We start from the raw sequence: 16,371 nt of genomic DNA, 5'->3' as shown, positions 1-16,371 counted from the left end.
TGGTTATAAGTCAAATGTCACACAATGTCCGGCGCATGCTCCGAAAAGTAGATGCAAAGTTTCCAAATGTCGACCAGGAAGAGGTTAGGACCCGTCATTCCAGGCTGATACCGCACCTACAGGGTCTTCTCGTCTCACACAAAGAGGACAGTGCAAGGACGGTGTGCAACTACCTACACGGGCATGGATATGTCTTGGGCTCCTGGCTCTCGAGGTTCCAGCATCGAAGCCTTCTACCCATTTGTCGTTCAAAACGACTAGGTATAGTACCATGTTCCTGAGAACGTGGGGCGTATTTTGCACGTTCTGATCTGGGTGAAGAAGGGGTCGCCGATTATTCAGCTTCCCTTGATCGCTCACATGTTAAGGACACAACAAGAGCCCACTTCGGTCGTCAAAAAGCGGCAATGTCATGGGCGTACATTGCTATGCAGAATGCCAACATCTTGGGACGGATCCACCATTGTTACAAGTGCCACAACGATCAGATCAGGATCTGGACAACATGGAGCCCGCAAAAGCAAAAGTCCGTGCTGGAAGACTTCAGACAGGAAGACCTGGGTCGGCAACTCGAACGGAGCTGATGCGCCGGAGCAAACAGTGGCTTGTGCGTGGCGACGGGTGGCTCGGAAATGTTCCCAGGGCGCAGAACTATGCAAACATATCCTGGACGACTGTCTTCCGTTGGCTCCAAACTATCGCGAAAGGTTACGGACTTCCAGCCGGCGAGTTCAAGTACTAATCATTGTACCGTTGCCTCACCGTCACGCCCGGATCAACCCGTCTTCTACCCGTTCCATGTACTGTCGCGCCCGGAGGCAGTGGACTTATTTTGGGACTGGAGCACACTGTACACAAATGCCCAACATATGCTATATGTTATGAGGTTTGGGTGCAACCGGCATGCGGAGTCGTGTAGCGAGGGAGAACCGACAATGGACGCCCTGCGCCTTATTGTCTGGTGGTGTCACCACTTGTCCGCAAGATTCAACTTGTCAAGCAAGAACAGCCCATAGCCTCGCCAGAAAAGGTCGCCTTTAGCATCCTCGACCGGTGGGGGTTGCCGGTTGTCCCGTGGCCGGGTAACCCTCTCAACGCATCCCTCTGCAAGCTCCAGGACCATGGCGTGGCGATGAAGTTCGGTCTCGTCTGGCCCGATGATGAGGACTTTGACCCAATCAAGCATTTCAACTTGGCATGCTGCACAGTGACCATCGACGCGAAGGCCACGAACCTGGCAATGCTCAATTACGAGACCTATACCTGGGACGGTATCCGCAAAATGCTCTCGGCTGTGCCCCTGAGCCACCCGCCTCTGGGACATTGATCCGGCTCTCGGCCTTCGGAGTTGGATAAGTAACTGGCACGCCGCCATGCCGTCGCCGCAGCCGCCATGCCGTCGCCGCAGCCGCCATGCCGTAGCCGCAGCCGCTATGCCGTCGCCGCAGCCGCCATGCCGTCGCCGCAGCCGCCATGCCGTCGCCGCAGCCGCCATGCCGTAGCCGCAGCCGCTATGCCGTCGCCGCAGCCGCCAACGCCGCCGTTCAAGATCCCTCTGCTGCCTATCGACCCCTGGGTGGGTGGCGGTTCCACGCACCCGCCGATCCGATGCCCGGAGTGTCCAGACCTGGCTGCGTTCTAGACAATGGGCTTGTTAGTGCGACATTGCGGCGTGCACCACGGCGGTGAAGGGGAGGACAACCTTTTCCTGACGAGATATGATTCGCCTAATCCCGAGCAGAACAAGATCGACGCCGCCTTTTGGTCCGCATTTTCATGTCCTTGGGACGGATGTACGGTCACTTACCAGGAGAGATTTCGCGCCAAGGCACATTATAAATCTCTTGGGTCCTCTGGCCACTTGTGCAACCAAGCCGACAGCAACTCGGTTTTCATCTCCCCTCTCCTCGCAGTAAGCCGATGCACGTCCCAGAAAACGTACCCCCAATCCTGCAGCACGGGCGGGATAACGTCCCCGTACGTGGTGCTATATCTGCCTCGCCAGATAATGACCCACGCCAGCGGCGGCGCCTCTTCGTCATCGCCGAGAAACGGCATCCTCTGTCGTGCCGCCTCCATTTGGTCAAGTTCCGAGGGGTAAAAACTGCGCCTAAAGTCCGAAGTCAACGACACCATGGTCTCTGGAATGGGTTCGCCCAAGCCCCAGGTCATATTTTGCTGCATGAGACGAATCAGGGCCTCGTGATCGGCCATTCTGGGGACGGCTTGGAAAAGAGGCAGCCCGCGTGAGATGGTGCCGTTCAGGAGGGATAGGCGATTGTCTGCGGACCGAAGTGAGCAATGAATCAAATAAAAAGGGAGGAACTGCATACACTCATTGTCAAGGTCAAACGCGCCTGGCGGCGTCATCGGGTTCATCTGTTCCCCAAATCTAGCGGCGTTCGTCTTGTGGACGTCCCATTTGATCTTATCGAAGACCTGGTTGTGTCTAGCTCTGACGAGGTGGTCTATGCAGTGAACCTCTTCAACCTCCCAGGGGTGGAAGATGCCAAAAAACACGGCTAGAACTTCGACATGGGAGAAATCGCTCCCCGTCCCGTCATTCGCGAACAGGTCTTGATAAATCTGGAAGCGATAGAGCGCTCTGAGGAGTCGGGTCCGTTCTATTTTGCGCAACGAGCCGAGCTCGGCTGGATTTTGGACTTTTAGGTTTTGCAAAAACAGGGTCGCGCAATCCGTCACCAGAGGCTGCACAACAGCCAGATAGAACGATGCCATGTTGGTGAGATCTTCTATGTCGCAGCGTTCCAAGACGCCGTCTCCACGCGATGCTCGTTGACTCGCCCTGCGGAGCTCACCGTAGCCCTCCATGACTGCTGTGATGGCCGGCCGGGAGCTACGCTTTGGCGCAGCGAGGCGTTGCTCGACAACGTCGGATGAGGCCAGGTGGATATAAGCATCGATGAGCACGCTTTCGAGCGTTCCTTTCAAGCATTGGGCTAGGAAGCGGTGACGGTTCAGCAGGTACTGTTGATGAAACACGGGAGAGGCGTGCACCACGGCGCTCAGGTCGTTCAGGTCGACGATGTGGGAAAGGATCTCGGTTCGAAGCTCGGCTGGTAGGGTTTCTAGAGTGGGTTTGGCTGGGGAAGCCTGTATGGAGGGTCTGTTTGACGCTGTCCCCGGGATGGGGTCATCGGCGTGGTCGTGCTGTGCCGAGAGCGGGTGCTTTTGGGGTCGCCTTTCAGCCGTTGAGCTATGGACAGAATACTTGAGCTCAGCCTCGGCTACACCAACCACCGCAGCGGCCTCGGGATCCTGAGTCGGTGTTGACCGTTTGCGCGCTCGTGCGGCAAGGCGGAATTTGGAAAATAGTTTTCGCATGTTGCTCAGTGTGGCTGCGATACCTACATGTACGGAGGCGGGTACTGGGTAGAGGAGGTAGTATGGCGCGATTTGGGAGTCATAAGTACCTTAACAAGACAGTTACGCAACTCGGGCTCGGCCTCCAGTTGGAGGAGTTTCGCGCGTTTTGTGCGATTTGTTCTGGTAGAATGAAAACAGGGAAGCGAGTAGGTAGTTCCGACAGGCAGGTCATTTTTCGCGTTGGGTGTTTAAAGAAGGGCGTCCACGGAGGGTTGGAAAGTGTGACTCAGATGGAGGGTCAGAGTCCAGGACAGGCAGGCACGGGTTGTTTGCTTTTGGTGTGCATAGAACGGTGGCAGGGGACTTTTGACTTTTCGTCGCACCCAACATCATTGGTTCGTGGGCACAATGATCAAACCAACACACGTTGAATGTACACAAAGTATGCGAGGCGCCCCCAGCCGGCTTTCGAGGATGGACTGATGCAACCTCGGAATTGACAATGTCTGTAAACTTTGTTGCAGCCTCCAGGCCCAAAGCCAATCCCAGGAACAGCCGGCTCGAGTAGATTCGTTGTAGTAGGTATCAACAATGATTCGGTGGTAGGTACCTTAGGTACCTAGGTACATGTAGGTACCGAGGTTTAGAACTCCCTACTTTCGCTATTTCGACAGGTGTGTCCGCAACACTTCCACGAGACTTATTCCGACGCATATACGGAGGAGGATGGGAAGGGCCACGCAAAGCAGAGACCCGAATGAGAAAATGAAAGGCTTGGGGCGCGCTAAGAGGGCAGTGGACTTCCACACAACCCGTAAGCACATTGGATCCATGAGATTTTGGGAAGAATATTGCCGGAGTTGAAAGGTTCACGGCGCACTAGTACTATTGGTCCGCAAAGCATCAGAACCACTACTGCTACAAGGACAGCGGGAGGAGGGAGAAAATCCACTGCCATGGAACCTTGCATTGCGAGTTGTTGTCAATGACCTAGAAAGGCGGGGTGATAACATGATAGAGCCGCTGATACGGGTTGGGCGAAGGCCGAGAGAGAATTATCTATTGTCATCTATTCGTAACCACTTTTCCTTCACGGGGAACTCTTCCCGCAGTGTCTAATTATAATCTCCCTCAAGCCGCACGGAGGCAGGACATCACAAGCCTGGTACCCTACTCCTCCTCCTCCGCCTCGGTGCAGCCCACGCCAGGCGCCGCGATATCAAACGCGTACACATCAATGGCAAAGTACTGGAGCGTGTCGCTGTCAATAGCCGACTTGGCCGGGTCGGTCTTGGCCAGCTCGAGAACGGCCTCGTAGTCCTCGGCGTAGTGCTCGACGAGGTTCTCGCTGATCTGCGGCACGTGCAGGACGCGGTGCAGCAGGTCGGTGGCCCAGAAGGTGTTGAGCGGCGAGCCGACGACGGTGTGGCCCAGGCCGCACACCGAGTCGAGCCAGCGCCGCTTCGCGTACGACGGCGGGCAGATGACCGTCTCCTGCGTCGCGTTGGCGCCGCGCCAGTGGCCTGCCCATTCTGTGTACGGTATCATGGTTAGTTTCTAGAAGTCCGAGAGACGGTATTAGTGGTGGGACGTACCATCCTGCGTCGCGCAGTTCTCATCCGGGTCGTCGCAGCGAAATGTCATATTTCCTCTGTCGCCTAATGCCACGCGGCTGAACCAACCCAGGGGCATGGCGGTCGAAGCCAGAGGGGTGCCATCGGTGCCGTTGCCGGTGCCGAAGTACTTCTGCACAAAGGGCGAGGCGCCGCCGAAGCGGAGGATGTGGTCACGCGCATGAGCGGCGAGCTCGACCGTCTCATCGAGAGCCCGCTCCAGTTGTCTCCGAAGAGTGCTGTTGCACGAGGAGTGGATGGGAAAGGAGGTCACGGCGCCGGCGGTGAAGTCGTAGGGGGTGGGGGTTGAGCTCGCCGAGGCGGTGGAGGAGGGGGTGGTGGTTGTGGTGTCTTGGGCTGATGAGGCGGGGAGGGCCGATGTGCCGGCCGCGAGGAGGCACACGGCGGAGAGGATGGAGGAACGCATGGTGAATTATGTGTGAATAGTGTCGTTGAAGGACGGTAATCACTGTGTAACCTTCTCACTACCTAGTGTTGGGAGGCAGCCCCCAGCTAAATACTCGAAGCCGAACTATGCGACTTTTTCGCCTGTGGGGGTTCTCTCTCGGCATTCTGGAGGCAGAGCTGGAGAGCAAGGGTCTCTCGGTGTGTTTTCTCACCTTAGTGTGGTGGTACAACTGGCTCGCCAGCTCGATCGGCTTCTCTAGACTCCAATCTGGAAGTAAACCCGGTTCCTTCAGCATTATAAGGCAGGAGAATAGGCAAGCCTTCGCTTGGCAGTCAAGGATGACGCTTCTTTCTGAGCTGACGATGCGGGTGTTCGTGGCTGGGGACAAGGGAACACTCACGGGCTGCAGATAATACCACATGGACTGATTGGTTGAGAGAACAATGTTGTTGAGAGAAGGCAGGAAACCCCTCAGAAAAGCCTGACTGAGAACCTTGATGGCTTTACGTTATGGCTCGCGGTTGGTTCCCCCTCACGATGCGGAGGTGGCCATCAAGGTGCCGCCAAGCATCCCATTCTTTTCGTGAGTACCACCACAGTCCGGGCTGAACTGCTGCTGAGGCCTCGTTGGAACCAAGTTTCCTGGATTCCAGAACTGCCCTTTCGGATGAACTGCCATAACCATGTGGTGGCCCCCACGCTGCGGTGACCAACCAACAACTCGACCCCTTCGCTTGGGAACGGCTTGAATATAAACCCACGGTCTTACCGAGTCCTCGGATCCAGCAACATGAGCATACCTCTCAACGGTCAACGACTCAACACCACCAAGACGGAACAAGCAAGATTCGAATCTATTAGAAATCATCATTTATCGATTCTTCACAAAAGACCCTGTTCAGACGACAGTTTTTAGAATATTAAACGCCAACGACCAACCCCACAATCCTAGGAAATCGTGGCAGCTATCGCATGGTCCAATCGGTACTGGTATGGTTTCCTGGACGGTCGCCTGGCATTTCGAAGACGGCGTTCTGCACAGGTGCTTCTGACATGTGACCCATCGCAACGGGGTCTGGCGATTTCGGTCCGTAATGGTCCGTGTATTGATCCCTGTAGACCGGTGACGCCATAGTAGTACCATCGTGCATCGGCGTGGAAGCCATCATCTCCTGCGGTGACGCCTGCCCCATCCTCCGCCTCCTCCACCAAATCATACCAGCCGCCGCGACCAACAACGCTCCCCCAACAGCCGCCCCAACCCCAATACCCGCCATCGCCCCCGTCGACAAGCCACCAGCTTCCTCTCCCCCGCCATCGGCACCAGCACTACCACCAGTTCCAGTACCATCACCACCATCACCACCATCACCACTCTCACCACCCTCACCCCCATCCCCATCCCCACTCCCCGTAACCGTACTCCCCCCACCCCCCTCCAACCCTTCCACATCCCCCTCCTCCAGCACCCTCCAAACCCCCTCCCACGACCTCTCCCAATCATTCCCGCCCCCCTCCACCCCCCCATCCACACCCACCGCATCCACCCCCGCCGGTATATTCGGCCCCGGCGCCTGCGCCAACCACGACCTCCCCCCTTCCCAATCCGCACCCAAAAACACGTCCTGAAAGAACGCCCGCCCCAGCACATACTCCCCCCCGGGCGCGCCGCCCGTGTAGCAGGGGAAATAAGGGAGGGGGTTATCAGTGAAGGGCGGGGTGAGGGTGAGGTTGAGGTGGGGGAAGGGGATGTGGATGGTGACGGGGGAGGCGGTGTTGCTGGCGCCCATGAAGGTGAGGGCGAGGGTGGAGGCGGAAGAGGTCAGGAGGTGGTAGCGCGGGGAGGAGGTGTTCCAGAGGTAGAGGCCGAGGCTCGCGTTGTGGGTGACGGGGAGGTGGGCGGCGATGGCGTCGCAGGTGGGTTTGGGGAGGGTGAGGTAGGGCGAGCAGGGGTCGAGGGTGATGGGGAGGTTGGCGGTCGCGTCGTCGTTGGCGCTGTCTTGACTCCTGAGGAGGTTGGGGATGGTGGTGGGCGCGGCGGTGTTGCCGGTGTTGCCGGTGGTGGAGGGGGGGAAGGGGGAGGCGCCTTTGATGACGTGCAGGGAGATGTCTTGGAGGGTGGTGGGTTTGCCGAAGTCGGCTTCGAGGGAGAGGATGGGGCCGATGACGCGGTTGCGGTCGTAGCCGCCGAAGACGAGCGAGCCGGGCATTCTGGCGGTGACGCCGGCTGAGCCGTAGTGGAGGCCGAAGGAGCTGGACGGGGTTTCGCCGGAGGATTCGAGTGCCCAGGGGATCATGCTGGCGTTGATGGTTGGTTCCCCGTCGCCGCGGGTGAAGACTTGTTGCGAGTCGGTAGCGCCGATGCTGAGACAGCCAGTGAAGATGGGGTAGAAGGTGCCGTCGGGATAGACAAACACCTGGGAGCTATCCTCGATGAGGGTGATCGAGTGGTTCTTGACAGTGGCAGTACCAGACGCGAACTGCATCTCAATGTCCTCGAGATACATGTTGGCGGTCCCGCGGGCTTCAATGCCCGCGGTTACCCCTTGAGTGTCCGGTGTGTATCTTATTGTTTTGTCATCAGCCACGACGTCGTCTTTGAGGTAAGTCCCCGAAACGCAGTGAGGCACCGAGTTGTTGAAAGCGCAATAGTCGGACGTGGTAACATATGTGTTGAACCTGCGACCTGGGAATATAGCAATGTTGGGCTGGGACCCGAAGGAGACTTCGACAGCGTTCCAGGGCCCATCTGGGCCAAAGGCTTCCTTAGACCATACCACCTGTTTTGGTTCCGCGGCGAGAGCAAGCCCGACGAGTAGCGTGAACAGGCTGAACCGGGTTATCATTGCAAAACGTCTTATCCAGGCATTATGTTGTGTCAAGAAGGATGCTAGAAGAGAAAACAACAACACCAGAGGAAAATAGCGGGAGAAGAGACAACCCAGTCACTTATGGGACCAGCAGGCTCCCACCCTCCTTCTTCTTCATTCATGGTGAAACCTTGCCTCTACATAATGCTCCTTGCCCTTGTCCCTAGCCTGATGGGAGGGGGAAGGGGGAGGGGGGGGGATCAAAGATGCAATCATGCAAATTAGGTACCACCTTATGGTTGAACACACCGGGGACTTCGGGATGCTCGGGACTGGGACTGTGCCGCACGGCGATGCTGTCAACGACCAGGCATCACTGACAAGGAGAAATTAAGAGGATTTAAAGAGCCGCGATTGGATGGGGGTGGTGAGAGTTCTGGTACGATTGGCCATCCTGGCGATGCGGTTCTTTGGGCTCGTGCAACCCGACGCACTGGAACCGAAAAGACAGCAAGTTTCAGGCCGATCCCTATCTTCCACCAACATGCTGGATAAGACCAAGGCTCCTCACAACGCAAATCTCGTCAAACAAATCAAACAAATCCAACGCAAATCAACGCAAATCGACCTCCCAGTCAATCAAATAAGCTGTTCGATTTGCGTTGTGAGATTTGGCAGATTTGCCAAGCCAGATAGTGTGGCTGGGTCCTGCAAAATGCACTCGAAATGCCGTCAACCGCCACAACCGCCACAACCCTAACCCTAATTATGACCGCCAGCACCAGCTGGAACTGTCAACAGACGGATGAGATGGGTGAGTTCGGCGTGAGGGTTAAATTGGGGATTTGCTTTGACCCAGGGCAAACAAATTAAATCAGATCAAATCTGGGAAAATTTGGCGCAAACAAACCAAATATACCCTCAGATTTGCTTTGTTTGCGTTGTGAGGAACCTTGGATAAGACCGGTCGGACCGCTGCCGTCTTGCCGCCGATAGGAGCGTTTTAGGCATAGTACGCCGCAGGCGCGCATTCGCCGGCTATGTCAGCATCTGGTTGGTGCTGCTTGCGCCGTGTTGGGTCCATGGCATCAACCCCCTGTTCAATGTTGGCGAAGATGGTTTAGGGTTTTGGAGGGCTGATCACTCCTCCTTTTAAAAGCTGAGTGAGTCCCCGGGCCCCAAACCGGCAGGGCTGACGGGAATCCTACCCGAAATTCAAAGACGCCATCATCTCACCATGCCTGGCCGGGAGGTTTTCAAAACCTTTTGGCCCCAAGCAACATCAACCATGCCCAACGGCGACATGGCGGCGGGTGATTCAACGCCTCTCAAGGTCACGAATATCCTATCATCCCGAAAACTCCGCCTGTTAATCCCTGCCACCTTATTCATCGGCATCTATATCGTTTTCGGCCACCGTTACACTTACGATGCACTCTCCAATATTCCGAGCCCCGCGGCGTGGAGCAAAGGGCAGCCGGACAGCACGACGCCGACGGACGAGAGTGCGGTTGACTGGTCACAATTCGCCTACACGCAGTACGTGACCGACAATGAGTATCTGTGCAATTCGGTCATGCTGCTCGAGCGACTGCAGCATGTTAATAGCCGCGCCGACCGCGTCATGATGTACCCGTCGTACATGCTGGACCAAGGCGCAAAGCCAGGCAGCAGTCCCACTAGCAGCAATGCCCGGTTGTTGATCAAGGCTCGCGATGAGTATGGTGCCAAACTTGTGCCTATTGAGGTCCAATCTCGCGAGGGCAATGATAGTGCGTTTTCCCCAACACCCGAGGAAGCAGATAGAGTTGCTAATCTGGGAACTGCCGTAGAAACTTGGGCTGAGTCCTTTACCAAGCTCCTCGCCTTCAACCAGACCCAATATAAGCGTGTGCTATCCCTTGATTCCGATTCAGTCGTCCTACAAAATATGGACGAGCTGTTCCTACTCCCGTCCTGCCCTGTCGCCATGCCACGCGCCTACTGGCTCTACCCCGAAACCAAGATTTTGTCGTCTCAGCTCGTCCTCGTCGAGCCGAGCGAGCACGAGTTCGCCCGCGTCATGGCCAAGGTCGACGCGGCGGGGCCTGACGACTACGATATGGAGATCCTCAACTACCTGTACGGCGACACGGCGCTGGTGTTACCGCATAGGCCATACGACCTCCTCACGCAGGTATTCCGGTGGGAGGGAGACGAGTACGCCAAGTATCTCGGCGACGAAAACGAGGCGTGGGATCCTGTAGCCGTGTTCAATGAAGCCAAGTTCCTGCACTTCTCCGACTGGCCCGTGCCGAAGCCGTGGAAGGAGAACACCAATTTCCGAAATCAGAAGCAGCCGGCGTGCCGTGTACGAAAGGGTACCGAATATTGCGTGGAAAGGGACTTGTGGAATGGCTTCTACGAGGACTTTATGCAGAGGCGCAAGGTACGAACCTCTTTTTTCTTTTGCCAACTGAGTTCTATGCTAACGGTTATTATAGCGGATATGTTAGCATGTTTTAGATGGACCGTGAGCCCGTTGCCTGTGTTAATCAGCGGTCCAACGGTCCTTTGTTTTCTTGGATAGTCCTGGCGGTCAGATTTTGTGCACATCAAAGAAGCGGGCATTTCATCCGGCGTTTGGTCTGGCGTTGTACGGGCATGGCGGGCGCCCCATACCGGTTTTCAAATGGGAGCTTTCGAGTTTGCTGTTTTCTGATGTTCTTGTTCCTTCGAAAGACAGTGGATGCATCACGGCGTTCTAAGAAGCCCATCTAGTCTCGTACCAGGCGGATGGCGGCGATGGGGTGTATCTGAGCTGGGATATGGCTTAGAGCAGGTCGGTAGACGGTTCGTTCTGCGTTAACGGTAGACACGAGACGAGGCTCTAGCATAGCTACCCGAATGTACATGCAGTTCAGTCACTCCAACGATACGACGAGTTGGTCTGAGTATTGCTCCCCACGCATGCTGAAATATGACCAGAATTATGTCCTCGCGTCTGTGAAGTGTTGAAGCCCGGCACTTAGGTACCTAAACAAAGAACACACACAAGATATCATTCTGTGCAGTAAGATATCGCAATAAGAACATCATCGTTGTATTTTAGATTTTAACCCACGACCCCTTTACGCGCCGTGAGTCTAGTTGTTGTTTACAGCGCCCCTTCCCGCTGCAGCCAGCTCTTCACGGACTCCCTCACATCCTCATACGGCACACCGATCAACCCGTTCGCGCTCTCCTCCTCGGGCAGCCCGTTGCCCGCGCCGTCCGCAGAGTTGTGCGCCCTCAACAAGTCCACAAACGCCGAGTAATCACCCGCCGCGAGCTTCGCCTCACCACTCTGTTGCAGATCCGCCGACTTTATCTTCGTGACTGCCAACTTCCATCCCGTCAACTCCTCCACAATCGCAATCAGCTCGTTCTGGGAGAGGTTAAACGACGCTGTGGCGATGTACTTGTTCGCCGTCTCGTCGGGGTGCTTCAAAATGCCCGCCACAACCCTACCGATCTGCGCGAGGGTGCTGGCGTACCACTTCTCGTCGCCCGAGTCGATGACAGTGGCCGTCTTGTCCTTTATATTGACGGTACCTAACCCGCTGCGTTCGAGGCCCTGGAATCCCATTAGCCCTCGACCATAACCACCACACCACCCCCTCCCACCAGAGAGAGCAAAAAAGAACGACCAACTCACCCAATCAAAAAACAACCCCGTCGACACCCCCGTCCAACTCAACCCCCCCTCCCCTCCAGTCCTCTCAACAACCCCCTCCAAATAATCCACCACCCCCACCTTCCCCGCCAACACCCGCCCAATCGGCCTCTCCCGCACCAGACGCGTATGGATGCCAAACTCGGACGGCACGAACCTCTGCACGCCCGCCGCCACCGCCGCATCCACCGCCGTGTGCTGCGTGCCGACCGCCTGCGTGCCCACCGCCGACACCACCGCGTCCTGGCCGGAGAAGGCGGCGGTGAGGGATTCGACCGAGGCGTAGTCCGCTGTGAGGGTGCGGGTGTCGGGGGGGAGGTTTGGGGTGGGAGGGTTGGTGGTGGTGGTGGTGGTGTTAGTGCTGGGGGTGGGGGAGGGGCGGGTGATGGCGGTGACGGTGAAGCCCGCGTTGTGGAGGGCGTGGATGAGGGAGGGGCCGAGGTTGCCTGTGCTGCCCTGGGGGTTGGGGAGGTGGGGGTTAGTATGGGCATGATGTGGTTGGGGTTTGGTGGAAGGGAGGTAGGTAGGTACTTACTCCGAGAACGGCTACTGTTTTGATGGGGGCCATGATGGTGTTTTGGTTTCAACGTTTGTTTTAATACCTAGACTGTTCAGTGTTCTTCGTGCGTGGAGACGGACTTGACAGTGAGGTGAGAAAGAAAAAAAACCCATGGCCAGGATCGTACATAGCAGACTAAATACCTAATGGTCCCCACCCAGGTATGTGCTATGTTGCAACAGTCGCGTAGTATTGCGTGGAACGGTTGAGCTTCCCCGAAGGTGGGGTCATGACGACTTAGACGTCTCCACGAGAGGACCCCTTACGGCCGACTAAGCTCGGCAGATGAAACCTGGCCACTTGGAACGTTGATCAAGGAAAGTGTCCGATTTCAGGAGTATGGTGAGATAGTGGAAACCACCATATCACTTGGGTTTTGTCTCAACACATGGGAACATGACTCGGGATCCACCTAGTAGTCACGGGCTACTAAGCTAAAAGTGTACATATAACGAGAGACATACTTAAGGTCGGCTTGTTTGCTGCCACCCCTGACTTACGTTACGAGCTCGCGATATGAGCGCAAATCGACGTGACAGGATCTGATTGCGGATTTTGCTACCCTTGAACATACTGAGTATCACAACTCTTCCCTAACTAACCAGTGTCACATCTCATCGGGCACAAGGGTGGTCTTGGACGGTGCATCACTCATCACTTTCCACCTACACGCGAGAATAGGCAAAACAAACCGTCCATATCGGAAAGAGACCATAAAATATATTTTGATGCCTTCGCAGCGCCCCCTTCTTGCCACCGTGCTCCCAAGCTCTTGTTGTCCGTCCCAGAACAAGAACAGATGGTATCTAATGACGCCGAGAGAAAAACAGAACTCCCTCCAGCGGGATGAAACTGAGGAACGGTTCCACAAACGGAATAAGGAATAGAACTGTGCGATGAAAAACCGCCAAAGTCCTTGAAGCAACAATCTGTACAACCCCCTCCGTGTAAAGCACGTGCCGACGACCAGCTCCCCCTCTCAGCATGGTATGCGTATTTACCGCGGCATCCCTAGGGCCCAGCATGCTGTCTGCTACCCGGCAAACTCCTTGGCCTTCCGCGCCAATATCCTGATATTATTGACCAGCCCGTCCACCACCTCCACATACTGATGCGGCTGGCCCTCCATAGCCCTGCGCCCCTGCTCAATGACGGGAGTCGGGTCGATTTCTACCTCGAGCTCATGCTCTTTCTCCGTGCGTTGGGTATTCTGGAGCTTGTTAGTAACCGATACACCCCCGAGACCACGTCCAAAACTTACGGTAACCCCCGCCACACTCTGAGTAACCTGGGTCAGATCGACCTGATAGCACCCGTGCTTGTAGCTCAACCGGTCCTTCATCCGCGCCGGGATAGGCGGGCGCCCTGTCGAGCCCGCCATCTTCTCCAGGTCCTCGATCGAACCGTCCCAGTCCATCTCCAGGTTGATGCTGATGCGGCAGTCGAGAGGCAGGTCGGGAAAGTGGATACTCAGGTCGGCAATGCGTGCCTTGATGATCTTGTCGAGGATCTTGTTGGTCTTCTGGTCGTACGAGACCCGTACCTTGACGCCGTGGCCCTTGGCGGCGATGGGTTTAGCAACACACACAGGCAGGAGGCGGTCGCGGACCGAGACGGGTAGCTCAAAGAACTTGTCGACCTCGCGGCGGTGGCGGTACTCAATGGGCAGGCGTGGCCGGGGTAGCGCCGCGCTGGCAGCTTTATTCGCCGGGTGTGTCTGCTGCACGAGGAAATTGAGGAATTCGTTGAAGGACCTGTGTTGGATCTCGGTCATGCTAGACCGGAACCCGAGCCAGTTGCCGTTGTCGTTCAGTACGCACTCGGACTGCACGGGGAGCTCCACTCGCTGATTAGTGCTCTTGTCGATGAGCATGCCGAGTTTAGCTTCGACCTCGAACTTGACGCCGCGGCTTTGGATTTCACCCATGTCTTCGTTGAGGATGACGTATTGGAATAAAAAGTCGGCGACTTGCTTAGTGAATTGCTCCTGCGGGACTGAGTTGGTGATGCTGGCTTCCCATGGCCCCAGTAGACCCCATTGGTTTCCGGCATCCGGCGGAACGCTCGCGGCTGGTGTGGTGGGCGCCGCCGTGCGTTTCTCTTCCGGCGAGGTATGTCGACTTTGCAAGCGTTCGGGTCGGGCCGGCTGGTCTGGTTGACGATCGGGTTTGCCGTTGACCTGGGGTCCAGAATGCGGGACCGGTTGATAAAGAACGCGGTTGGGATGGGCCGGCGCCCGATCCATGAGCGACTCTGCCCACCTCGGGACGGCCCGGTGCGACACCCTTCTTTTCATCGCCTTCATCGCCATGATTGGGCGTTGCATCGGGGCGCCGGGATCGGAGTGGGTCGGACGTCCGTTTTGTTCTTCAAACGGAGGCGGTCGTGTTTCTCGTTTTTCTAGCTCGTCTGGTCGTAGTTCCCTGTCGTCGAGTTTCCGTTTGGCTGGTGTGGCGGCGCGTTCTGCCATCGTTGGAGCGGAAGGGATTTGGTTGGAGTAGGGTTCGAGTTCGGAAACCGAGGTGCCGGGGCGACCAGAGCTGCTTGGCAAACTGGGGACTCGTGTTTTTGGACTCACGCTAACGCTTCGCTCCCTGTCGCTCTGGGGTTGCTGCGTCCGGGCTGAATCCTGACTACGCGAGTCCTGGATGCTGTGAACGCTCGAATGCCTGGGAAGTGAGGGCGGAGGCGGCGGCGGCGGCGACGTTTGTGAAGTCGGATGGATTCCCGGCCCCGGCAAGCGCTGTTGGTATGGGCTTGGCGGCCCGTAACCGCCGACGACTTGCACTGGGCGAGCGGACAATGGGACCGTTCCCCCGGGGGTCGGTGGTTGTGAAGATTGGCGTTGGTAGGGGTCCGCTTGTTGAAGAGGACGCGGTGCTGCCACGGGACTCCCCTGGGCGAAAGGCGCGCCGTACTGTGCAGATTGGCTGTGGGCCGAGGTTGGCGTTGGTGTGGACTGCATTGATTGAGCCCGATGCAAAAAGGAATGCCCTGTGCCCGGGGTCGCGATCGGTGGAGTTTGGGGGATGTGAGACCCTTGCATGTACGGCCCGGCGGCCGGCGGGCCTGTCATACCCACGGCGGTCACGGGCTGGGGATAGCTGTCTCGGTGGTATGCGGCGCTTGGTGGGTACTGGTGTCGCTGCACGGGGCTCGTGGGATTTTGTTGTGGCGGGAAGGGATAGCCACCGGCGCTGCCCAGTGAGGCAGCTGGGGTTTGTCGGTATGGAGAGGCTACCGGTCCAGGGCCGAGACTCGGCGATCGGAGATCGTTCGACGGGATTTGTTGGAGCTGCGGCGGCGGCGGCCGGTTGGCGTAGGAATTCGGAGGTGCGGCCTGAAAAGGGGGCGGGGATGCGAACGGGCCAGACGACATATGGTGCGCGCCATAGTCGTGGGACATGTGCCGTCCGGGAGACGGTTGAGTCTGGCTGTAGTCGCGAAAAGCTTGTTGTGGATTTGCCTGCACCGGAGTCGACGGGGGCGCGGGTTGCTGCGCATGTTGTTGCGGCGGCGGCGGTTTGCTCGGGGCCCCTGCGGAAGGGACGTTATCGTTCAGCATGCCCCGGAGATCCATTTTTGACGTCGATTTCCGTTACTGATCCAACTTGTTCTTTCCGGGTGTGTTTGATCCTGTGTCCCACGCGACCAAGGGTTCAGACTCTTTGTTGCGTTCTGGTAACCCTGCTCTTGAAGACTGTCGAGTAATACGCCAAATCTACCGACAAGATGACGTAGACAAATCGGTTATTATGGCGTCGCGCGCGAAGGAGTGATGGTGTCTGTCAATGATCCAAATGGTTGCGACAAACGGGAGCGTCACATCGTCGAGTCGAGCTTTCGATCGGCAAGAGAAAAGCACGAGCGAGTCGAGTCGCCACTGTTTGCTCCCATATCAGGGACGAAATGAGATGAAAGCAGCGACGGGGCCCGAGGCTCGAGATAATGTTTGGCCG

At 56.9% G+C, this 16,371-nt stretch overlaps 6 protein-coding genes across 6 annotated transcripts; 1 reads left to right on the top strand and 5 right to left on the bottom strand.

The window, feature by feature from the left end:
* Window positions 1-1,417: 1,417 nt before the first annotated feature.
* Window positions 1,418-3,652, bottom strand: B0H64DRAFT_403008 (uncharacterized protein). Its single transcript, XM_062804273.1, has 3 exons — window positions 2,334-3,652; window positions 1,808-2,282; window positions 1,418-1,638 (listed from the first exon to the last, which is right to left on the bottom strand). Exons 1-2 carry the CDS (start codon window positions 3,343-3,345, stop codon window positions 1,834-1,836), a joined length of 1,461 nt encoding a protein of 486 aa, XP_062656396.1. The 5' UTR covers window positions 3,346-3,652; the 3' UTR covers window positions 1,418-1,638; window positions 1,808-1,833.
* A 702-nt stretch (window positions 3,653-4,354) lies between these two features.
* B0H64DRAFT_363093 (putative peptidase domain-containing protein) lies at window positions 4,355-5,857 on the bottom strand. The gene is made up of 2 exons (XM_062801789.1): window positions 4,923-5,857; window positions 4,355-4,859 (listed from the first exon to the last, which is right to left on the bottom strand). The coding sequence occupies exons 1-2, from the start codon at window positions 5,365-5,367 to the stop codon at window positions 4,498-4,500; spliced, it is 807 nt and encodes a 268-aa protein (XP_062656395.1). The 5' UTR covers window positions 5,368-5,857; the 3' UTR covers window positions 4,355-4,497.
* A 457-nt stretch (window positions 5,858-6,314) lies between these two features.
* Window positions 6,315-8,195, bottom strand: B0H64DRAFT_327783 (aspartic peptidase domain-containing protein; the record flags this gene model as incomplete). The annotated part of the gene is made up of 2 exons (XM_062800803.1): window positions 6,315-6,655; window positions 6,731-8,195. The coding sequence occupies 2 exons, from the start codon at window positions 8,193-8,195 to the stop codon at window positions 6,315-6,317; spliced, it is 1,806 nt and encodes a 601-aa protein (XP_062656394.1).
* A 1,252-nt stretch (window positions 8,196-9,447) lies between these two features.
* On the top strand, window positions 9,448-10,654 carry B0H64DRAFT_444197 (glycosyltransferase family 8 protein; the record flags this gene model as incomplete). Its single annotated transcript, XM_062806763.1, has 3 exons — window positions 9,448-9,931; window positions 9,992-10,587; window positions 10,643-10,654. The coding sequence occupies 3 exons, from the start codon at window positions 9,448-9,450 to the stop codon at window positions 10,652-10,654; spliced, it is 1,092 nt and encodes a 363-aa protein (XP_062656393.1).
* A 566-nt stretch (window positions 10,655-11,220) lies between these two features.
* Window positions 11,221-12,609, bottom strand: B0H64DRAFT_344989 (uncharacterized protein). The gene is made up of 3 exons (XM_062801304.1): window positions 12,389-12,609; window positions 11,836-12,309; window positions 11,221-11,754 (listed from the first exon to the last, which is right to left on the bottom strand). Exons 1-3 carry the CDS (start codon window positions 12,419-12,421, stop codon window positions 11,296-11,298), a joined length of 966 nt encoding a protein of 321 aa, XP_062656392.1. The 5' UTR covers window positions 12,422-12,609; the 3' UTR covers window positions 11,221-11,295.
* An 836-nt stretch (window positions 12,610-13,445) lies between these two features.
* Window positions 13,446-15,992, bottom strand: B0H64DRAFT_375871 (CYTH-like domain-containing protein; the record flags this gene model as incomplete). The annotated part of the gene is made up of 2 exons (XM_062802441.1): window positions 13,446-13,622; window positions 13,674-15,992. The coding sequence occupies 2 exons, from the start codon at window positions 15,990-15,992 to the stop codon at window positions 13,446-13,448; spliced, it is 2,496 nt and encodes an 831-aa protein (XP_062656391.1).
* Between the last annotated feature and the right edge of the window lie 379 nt (window positions 15,993-16,371).

Source organism: Chaetomium fimeti, assembly GCF_033439085.1.
Source record: "Chaetomium fimeti strain CBS 168.71 chromosome Unknown B0H64scaffold_6, whole genome shotgun sequence".
NCBI classification, from domain to species: Eukaryota; Fungi; Ascomycota; class Sordariomycetes; order Sordariales; family Chaetomiaceae; genus Chaetomium; species Chaetomium fimeti.
Note: the sequence above shows the minus strand (reverse complement) of the source record. Positions and strands in the feature narration are given on the sequence as shown.

Coding starts and splice junctions, on each gene's coding strand:
- B0H64DRAFT_403008 (XM_062804273.1), bottom strand. CDS start 3,345: ATGCGAAAACTATTTTCCAAATTCCGCCTTGCCGCACGAGCGCGCAAA. Junction 2,283..2,333: donor GTTTGACCTTGACAATGAGT/GTATGCAGTTCC, acceptor TTCGGTCCGCAG/ACAATCGCCTATCCCTCCTG.
- B0H64DRAFT_363093 (XM_062801789.1), bottom strand. CDS start 5,367: ATGCGTTCCTCCATCCTCTCCGCCGTGTGCCTCCTCGCGGCCGGCACA. Junction 4,860..4,922: donor GAACTGCGCGACGCAGGATG/GTACGTCCCACC, acceptor TACCGTACACAG/AATGGGCAGGCCACTGGCGC.
- B0H64DRAFT_344989 (XM_062801304.1), bottom strand. CDS start 12,421: ATGGCCCCCATCAAAACAGTAGCCGTTCTCGGA. Junction 12,310..12,388: donor AAACAGTAGCCGTTCTCGGA/GTAAGTACCTAC, acceptor CCCAACCCCCAG/GGCAGCACAGGCAACCTCGG. Junction 11,755..11,835: donor CGGGGTTGTTTTTTGATTGG/GTGAGTTGGTCG, acceptor ATGGGATTCCAG/GGCCTCGAACGCAGCGGGTT.